At 49.9% G+C, this 8,971-nt stretch overlaps 1 protein-coding gene across 1 annotated transcript; it reads left to right on the top strand.

Annotated features, from left to right (window-relative positions):
* Positions 1-5,377, top strand: LOC122923810. Its single transcript, XM_044274656.1, has 2 exons — positions 1-1,993; positions 5,122-5,377. Exons 1-2 carry the CDS (start codon positions 1,378-1,380, stop codon positions 5,124-5,126), a joined length of 621 nt encoding a protein of 206 aa, XP_044130591.1. The 5' UTR covers positions 1-1,377; the 3' UTR covers positions 5,127-5,377.
* The last annotated feature ends 3,594 nt before the right edge of the window (positions 5,378-8,971 follow it).

The raw sequence follows: 8,971 nt of genomic DNA on the forward strand, positions 1-8,971 counted from the left end.
ATAAGTAACTCTGCATTTTATGATCTGTTTTATCTCATGATTGCTGCATCCCAGTGTTTTTTATTACTGTTTACTTAGGTATGCATAGTTTGCTTGCCTTATTTGCAAAGTTTTTCGTTTCCCCCACAGTCTGTGGCTGTTTTGGTTTGACAGTTTTATTGCCCTTGCGCTTTGTCATTTGGGGGTCTCCCCCCCCCTTTTTTCCTCTTCCTCCCTTTATTCATCCCCTGCCCTCTTTTCTCGTCATCGCCTGGTTATTTTTCCCTTTGGGGGTGTGCTCAGCTTTCCCCTCTTCCCCTCCTTTAGTTACCTGTGATCCGCCGCTCCGATCCCTCACCGCTGGCCTCCGGCGGTCTGGGTCTCTGCGGCGGGTCCCGCTTGCGCTTCCCGCGGCTCCGAGATCTCGCGAGATCTCGGCGGCCATTTTGGGGAGCTCCCGCCCGTCCTCTCGCGGGATTTCGGAAGTTACTTCCGTACTGGTTGTTCGGTCGGTCGGCTCGGCTCTGCTCCTGCTCCGGTTCGGCGGCGTCTGGGGTGATTAACCCCTCGTTAGGTTAGGTCTTCCTGTTTAGCTCTTGGGCCCTCATATATTAGACCTCCCCATTAGGTTTTTCTGCCTTCAGGTTATATTATAATATACTTACCACAGGCCCATATAATGTCATCTGACCGCTCCCCCTCTGGGTCTAACCCCCCCCCCCATCCACTGGAGACCCCAATGCTCGGTCTCCAGCGCTATAATTGAGGCAATGGGATCCATGTCCTCTATGATATCTCAAACCATCTCTCAGGCCCTAGCTGCCCATGCCCCCTCTACTCAATCGCCTGTACTTACTAGCCCGCGGCCTACCATTGTTGAACCTCCTGCACCCCAGGAGACTATGATTGGTGTGATCCAAGCCACCCATGATAGCGCACTTAGATCGCGCAAAAGAGCCTTACCGCGCCAGGCAGAACGGGCGCGAACGTGGAAATGTGCTAGAGCACAGACTAGCGATGTGGATTCGGATATTGAATCCGATATGGAGGCTTACGCGGAGGCGAGCGGCCACTCTGAAGGGGAGATTGAGATGGAATCTGAGTTGCCAGGTACCGCTGGCCCTATACCGTCCACCTCTGGGTCCGTGGGCGCGTCCGCCACTGCCCCTAACACGGCCTTCTACCCTGGTGGATCCCTCTGGCAACCCGTTATTTGATCCTGATGCCCTCCACCACCCTAGGTCGGCTGATTAGCTGCCGCTGGCTCATGTGAGTGATTACCTTGAGCATTGGGTGCGCCGTCCTCTGAGTAAAGAGGCGCGCAGCAAGCTCCGATCTGAATGCCCCAGACCATTGATCCCCAATAAGGTCTGTGAAACGCCATCTGTGGACCCAAAAATGACACCGTTTTTGGCTAAAACCGGCTGGAATCCCCGTAAGGGGCTAGATTCCGCGCTTAAGAGCTGTCAGGATAAACTCCTTGACATCTTTGGCCCCCTCGCCAAAATCTTTGAGATGGCCGAATCGGCCAGAGTGGACGGCTCTCCGGTAGATCCGGAGGAGCTTACGGGCTGGATTCAGAGGGCTATTTGTATTGCTGGCAGCACCAACTCCTCCCTGGCCATTGAACGGCGTAAAGCCATATTGTTTAAGATTGACCCAAAATTGGCCAACCTGGCACTCACTGAGGCAGGGAAGGATGCACAAGGTCTGCTTTTCGGGGATTCCTTCATTAAGGACCTCAGCAGATATGTGGGAGCATTTACTGTCCTAGACAAGGCCCAATCCTCAATGCGCAGGGTCTTTCAGGGACGGGTCTCCACTAGGGCCGGCAGTAGTAGGGGCCGTCTGTCCGGCCGTTCCAGTTTCCAGGCCCGCAGCTCGGGCAGAGGCTCCTTCAACCAGAGACCACCCTTCCAGGACCAAAGGAATCCTCCTCCGTTCTTTCCGGCCAGAGGCGGCCAATGGCGTTCGAGGTCCGTTCGAGGAAATCCCAATTTCCGAAAGTCCTTCGGTAAGTCCTTCCCCAGTGGGGACTTCCTTGGTTCCTTGTGTAGGGGGCAGACTCCATCTTTGTTTCCACGTTTGGTCCAGCATTACATCAGACCCATGGGTGCTGACCACTGTGCGGGGATTCCACATAGAGCTCACGGAATCGCCAAATCGCATCCCGTCTCCCCCACTGCTGTCCCTAGCCCTGCCAGACAGGGAGCTCGTGGACTTAGAGCTGTATTCCCTTTTTCAGAAAAGGGCGATAGAAAGGGCACCTCCCACTCCAGGGGGCGTGCTCAGCAACATCTTTCTAGTTCAGAAGAAAGGTGGACAAATGCGGCCGGTTATAAATCTCCGGGCCCTGAACTCCGTGGTGCGCTATCGCCACTTCAAGATGGAGGGTATTCACCTCCTTCGGGACTTACTGATCCCAGGGGACTGGATGGTGAAACTGGACCTCAAAGATGCCTATCTGACGGTCCCGATTGCCTGTTCGTCCAGGGACCTCCTGCGTTTCCTGTGGAGAGGCGAAGTGTGGCGCTTCACTTGCCTACCGTTTGGCCTTTCTTCGGCGCCATGGTGCTTTACCAAGCTCCTGCGCCCGGTTGTGGCCTGGCTGCGGAGTCGGGGTGTACGTCTAGTCATCTTTTTAGACGACATCCTCGTCATGCATCAATGTCAGGCAACGCTGCTTCAATACCTCCAGCGGACCTCTACCCTCCTTTCGGCTCTTGGTTTTCTGCTGAACCCTGAGAAATCCTGCCTCACGCCGTCCCGACGGATGGAGTTCCTGGGCTTCATGGTGGACTCGGTGGCGGAATCTCTCAGTCTCCCATCGGAGAAGTTGCGGACGATCCGCAAGGAATTGAGGCATGCCCTCTCGGCTACATCCCTATCCCTACGCCACCTGGCTCGCATCATTGGCCTGCTGGCCTCCTCTATCCAGGCAGTGTTTCCCGCCCCTCTCCATTATCGAGCCCTACAGCGCCTGAAGATTGCCCACCTTCGTTCCGGGGCCTCGTTCGCGGACATGGTGGTTCTGGATCAGGAGGCTCGGGAGGAACTTCGTTGGTGGATAAGCAACTGGGAAGCCTGGAACGGCAGAGCGATCTTCGGATTTCAACCAGAATTCACGATAGAGTCGGACGCGAGTCTCCAGGGCTGGGGTGCCCACTGCGAAGGTGTCTCCACAGGGGGTCGATGGTCGGAGGCCGAGAGCCATCTCCACATCAATGCTCTGGAGCTCCTGGCGGGCTCGTTTGCCATCCGGAGTTTCTCCAATGGCATCGCACATGCCTGCATCCGACTACGCATGGACAATGTGTCTGCGGTCCGCTATGTCAATCACCTGGGCGGCACCCAATCGGCTACCTTGGCTCGTCTGGCGAAGGAGTTCTGGTCCTACTGTCTTTCCAGGGACATCATGGTGCAGGCGGAGTACCTTCCGGGTCTTCACAACTTCCGGGCGGATCGGAGTTCCCGATGCTTCACGGACGGCAGCGACTGGAGGCTGGCACCGGAGATGTTCTCCACGATCTCGGACACCTGGGGTCCTTGCGCCATAGACCTCTTGCGGCTCAATACTCACCTTCCCAGGTTCTTCAGCTGGGGCCCGGATCCGGAAGCGGTGGATGCGTTTCTCCAGGACTGGTCGTCGGATCTTCACTACGCGTTTCCGCCTTTTCCCATGATTCCGAGGATGCTGCTGCAGGCTCGTCGTAAGGTTGCGGAATTGGTGGTGGTGATTCCCTTCTGGGGGACTCAAGCATGGTACCCGATCCTCCTGGAACTCCTGACGGATGTGCCTCTCCTCCTTCCGGGTCGGACGGATCTCCTCCAGGGCCCTCTGGGTGCTCCTCACCCCCTGCTGCTCGACGGCTCCCTTCAACTTCTGGCGTGCCGGAACTCCGGACTCCCGGAGAGGTCGAGGGCATTTCGGAGGCAACTAGACGCCTCCTGGACAACGCTTGGGCTCCCGTCACCCGAAAATCTTACCGGGCAGCTTGGGGATCTTGGGTTAGCTGGTGCGTGGCTCGAAACCTTGATCCCGTTTCGGCGCCTGTGACCCATTTATTGCAGTTCCTTACATCCCTTTTTGAGGCGGGGAAGGCTTATCGGACCATTAATTTGTTCCGTTCGGCGATTTCTTCAACTCATCAAGGTTTTGATGGCGTTCCGGCGGGTCAACACCCTTCGGTGTCACGCCTACTACGTGGATCGCGCTTGGCTCGGCCTCCTCGGCCACGCTTCACCACTACGTGGGACGTTTCCCTGGTCCTCTCTTTTCTCTCTGCGTGGCCTGAGAACACGGCTCTTTCTCTCCGGCAACTGTCTGCCAAGTTGTTGACCCTCTTTTGTCTCATTTCTTGTAAGAGGGTTTCCGATGTCAGGGCTTTGGATCATGACGCTAGGTCCTTTTCTCCCGAGGGCGTCACATTTAACATTACGCGGCGCACTAAGACTAATATTCGGTCTGTCTCTTATCCCTGTTTCCAGTCTTCCCCGGCGCTCTGTCCGGTAGCCTGTTTGCGGGAGTATGAGTCGCGTACTCGGACTCACCGCTCTGTGGACGTTCCACAACTGTTCCTCTCTATTCGCCATCCTTTTGGCGCGTTGGATGAAGTGGGTCATGTCCCTGTCTGGGATTGATACGGCGGTCTTTACCGCTCATTCGGCCAGGGGCGCGGCTGCCACTGCCCTGGCCGTTTCGGGGGCTCGTTTGGAGGACATTTTGCGTTTGGCTGACTGGTCTAGGGCCACAACGTTCAGAGAATTTTATTTTCGTCCGCCCCCTCATGTGTTTTCATCGATTATTGATCAGCTTTGAACTTGCAATATGAGCCTCCGTGTCTTGAGGTAAAACTAAATGATTTTCCTATTTCATGACGTAAAGTCATAGTTTTATTAAAGACACAGAGGCGAGTATTGCCCGCCCTGGGTTGTTCCTGCCCGCCCTTTTGTGGTTTTAATTTATTGGACTGTTTACATTGTCGTTTATGGTTATTTATTACGTATACTTGCATAGTTGTATTACTGACTGTTTATGGTTCTGTTTTCAGCGACCTTATAATGTACGACCGTTTTCCTGGGTCGGTTTTGTTCAGTTTCGGCCTGCCTCTTACACTGGCTATATTATTTGCTTTGTTTCAGGTTGAAGGTTCCACGACGTATGGATTTCTGAGTTGTCCCCGGTTTCCGGAGGTGTTAGCCATGTTGGCTTGAATTCTACAGCGTGATGGACCAGTTGTTTATCGTTCTCGGGTCCAGTTCCAGTTTCCGGTTTCGGTTCCAGTTCCGGTTATGCAGTTGGTGTCTCGGTTACAAAGAAAGAGGAAGTTGATAAAGAGGACACTGCTTATTATAGGATCTGAGAGGGGAGGGTCCTTTATTGTTATGATTATGTAAATTTCTTCTTTGCTGCTATTGGTGGAAAGTAAAGAAGGAGAAAGCAATACTCGCCTCCGTGTCTTTAATAAAACTATGACTTTACGTCATGAAATAGGAAAATCATTTAGTTATTTTGTGTATTGTTGACCGTTTTCAAGATCTCTGCTTGCTGTCAATACAAGGGAATGCTCACTGTTTACACCTGTTTCTGTGGTTTGCTACAATGTATCAGTGCAGACACTAATCTGTCTCTTTTCTTGATGGTTTGCTACAATAGGGAAGAGGATTTACAAAGAAAAAATAAATACAGGCCAAGAGATGTAGGAGAGAGACGTAACTAACGTCTAGCAGGCAAGGACAGGCCACAGCCGCCATCTTGATAAACTTGGCATAATTTGCGCCATTTTCGACAACTTGTAAATTCAGTTATTTTACCGAATTTGTAATAAACTGTACACAACGTATCAGTCTGTGCTGCGTCATCTCACAGAAATACAATTGTAACAAACCCTCTGAGATTCTAGTACCATGGACCCGGTGAGTCATGAGCTACAGAATGATGGAAGTTGTAGTTCTACAGCAGCCGAGTCACAGGGACATACTACAGAATGATGGGGCTTGTAGTTCCACAGCAACAATGCTGTTGGCACGTGCAGCATGCTGAGAGTCATAGTTCCTCAGTGGAGAGTAATCTGCTGAGAATGAGAACCCGGGATTGTCCTACTTTAGGACCAGGGGGGTGTCCCAGTGGTCGGACCCTCACTGATCACAGTGCGCCATTAACATGAACAATAGTGTTGAGCGCGAATATTCGAATATCGAATTTTTTTCGCGAATATCGGCACTTCGCTAATTCGCGAATATTTCAAATATTCATATTTTTATTGTTATATTTTTTCCTTTCCCACTTCCCTAAAGTTGTTCTTACCTGTCCTTTGGATTCCTGGCTTCCTGGCTGCTCCAGTCAGTGCCCGTTGCCGCTTCTGCCGACTTCCGTGCTCATGGAGCGTCCCCATAACCATGGGAACGTCTCCATATACTAGAATGTACTGTCGGATTTGAGAATTACGTTGAAATCGCAATTCGATTATTTCAAGTTATAATAATCGAATTTCGATTGTAACTTAAAGGCTACTCTCCTATTGAAATAGCAATGCGATTAATTCAAGTTATAAAAATCGAATTTCGATTTTAACTTAGTTAAAATCGAAATTCGATTTTTATAACTTGAATTAATCGCATTGCTATTTCAATAGGAGAGTAGCCTTTAAGTTACAATCGCAATACGCGATTATTTAAATCGCATATTAATCGCGATAACAAGAATAATGACGAATATTCGATTTCGACGAATATAAAACGAATATTCTATCGAATATTCGCGAATTTTGTCGAAATCGAATATGGCACCTGCCGCTCATCACTAAATGAACAAGTAAACTACCCTTCAAACAGGAAAGTGAAACTGGTCGGTAGATCGGGAACACTGAGGCTGGATGTCATCACCGCGGTGCGGATTTTCTGCATTGGTGGAAGGGTCATGTAATGATCATTTCTGGGGCAAAGTCGGAGCGGAGAGGGAACGCTGAGGTTCCTTTCACAGTCATCCTTGCAATAACTGTATTAGGCCTCAAGCACATGGTCGTTGTGCGGCCGTTCCGTGCATTAGGGACCGTAATTTGCGGTCCGCAATGCACAGGCAACATCCGTGCGGCAGCCGGGTCGGATCAAGACCTATTCCACTTGAATGGGTCCGTGATCCGTCTGCACAGTAAAAAATAGAACATGTGAATGGGTCCGCATCTGTGATGCGAGGTGCACACAGCTGGTGCCCGTGTACTGCGGACCCGCTGTATGCGGCGCAATACGGCCACGGCCGGGCAATGGCCGTGTGCATGAGGCCCTATAGGAGTGGCATGGACAAAAGAACAAAACAAAAATCAATCAAAAATATGACCCTGGTGCCTAAAAGGGTCCAAAGGCTCCTCTTCCACATAAGAAGACGGCAGTATTTATTATGATATATGGCACATGGTAATGGGATCCCCTGTTACAGATTTGGAACTGGGATCCAGTAGCCCCAACACACCTCGGTACAGCAGGGAGTTTGATATTGATCCTCAAGATTCATTGCTGGTTCTCATGAGATTCCTCAAGTTTCATTTCTGGTTCTGATTATTTTTGTTGTTTTTGAAGAGTTTCCTCACATTTAGGCTACATGCACACAACCATATGTGTTTTGCGGTCTGCAAAAAAAAACGTATGCCATCCGTTTTTTTTTGCGGATCCATTTTAACAATGCCTAAAACGGACAAGAATAGGACATGTTCAATTTTTTTTGCGGGGCTACTGAACGGACATACTGATGCGGACAGCACACGATGTCCGCATTTTTTGCGGATCCATTCAAATGAATGGGTCCGCATCCTATCCGCAAAAAAAACGGAAAGGACACTGAAACAAACAACAGTCGTGTGCATGAGCCTTAATTGCTGGTTCTGATGAGGTTTCTCAAGGTTCATTACGGGTACTCAAGAGGTTCATCAAGTTTCTTTGCTGGTTCTAATGAGGTTCCTCAAATTTCATGGAATGTTTTAGAGGTTCCTCAGGTTTCTTTGCTGGTTCTGATAAGGATTCTGAAGTTTCAATGCTGGTTCTGATTATTTTTGTTGTTTTTGAAGAGTTTCCTCACATTTAATTGCTGGTTCTAATAAGGTTTCTCAATGTTCATTACTGGTACTGAAGAGGTTCCTCAGGTTTCTTTGCTGGTTCTGATAAGGGCCCTCAAGCTTCATAGCTGGTTGTTAGGTACCTCAGGGTTCAAGTTCCCAAGTTTCAATGCTGGGTCTGATAAGGGTCCTCAAACGTTATAACTAGTTCTGTTAGGTATCTCAGGGTTCAGGTTCTCAAGTTTCATTGCTGGGTCTGATGATAGTAACATAGTAGTAACATAGTACATAAGGCCGAAAAAAGACATTTGTCCATCCAGTTCGGCCTGTCATCCTGCAAGTTGATCCAGAGGAAGGCAAAAAACCCTGTGAGGTAGAAGCCAATTTTCCTCACTTTAGGGGAATAAAAATTCCTTCCCGACTCCAATCAGGCATCAGACTAACTCCCTGGATCCCCGACCCCTCTCTAGTAGCTATAGCCTGTAATATTATTACACTCCAGAAATACATCCAGGCCCCTCCTGAATTCCTTTATTGTACTCACCATCACCACCTCCTCAGGCAGAGAGCTCCATAGTCTCACTGCTCTTACAGTACAGAGTCCATAGTCTCACTGCTCTTACAGTACAGAGTCCATAGTCTCACTGCTCTTACAGTAAAGAGTCCATAGTCTCACTGCTCTTACAGTAAAGAGTCCATAGTCTCACTGCTCTTACAGTAAAGAGTCCATAGTCTCACTGCTCTTACAGTACAGAGTCCATAGTCTCACTGCTCTTACAGTAAAGAATCCATAGTCTCACTGCTCTTACAGTAAAGAGTCCATAGTCTCACTGCTCTTACAGTAAAGAGTCCATAGTCTCACCGCTCTTACAGTAAAGAGTCCATAGTCTCACTGCTCTTACAGTAAAGAGTCCATAGTCTCACTGCTCTTACAGTAAAGAGTC

Source organism: Bufo gargarizans, unplaced genomic scaffold (genome assembly GCF_014858855.1).
Source record: "Bufo gargarizans isolate SCDJY-AF-19 unplaced genomic scaffold, ASM1485885v1 original_scaffold_1954_pilon, whole genome shotgun sequence".
In the NCBI taxonomy this organism is placed as follows: Eukaryota; Metazoa; Chordata; class Amphibia; order Anura; family Bufonidae; genus Bufo; species Bufo gargarizans.

Excerpts from the sequence above, each read along its gene's own strand:
- LOC122923810 (XM_044274656.1), top strand. The coding sequence starts at position 1,378 with ATGACACCGTTTTTGGCTAAAACCGGCTGGAATCCCCGTAAGGGGCTA.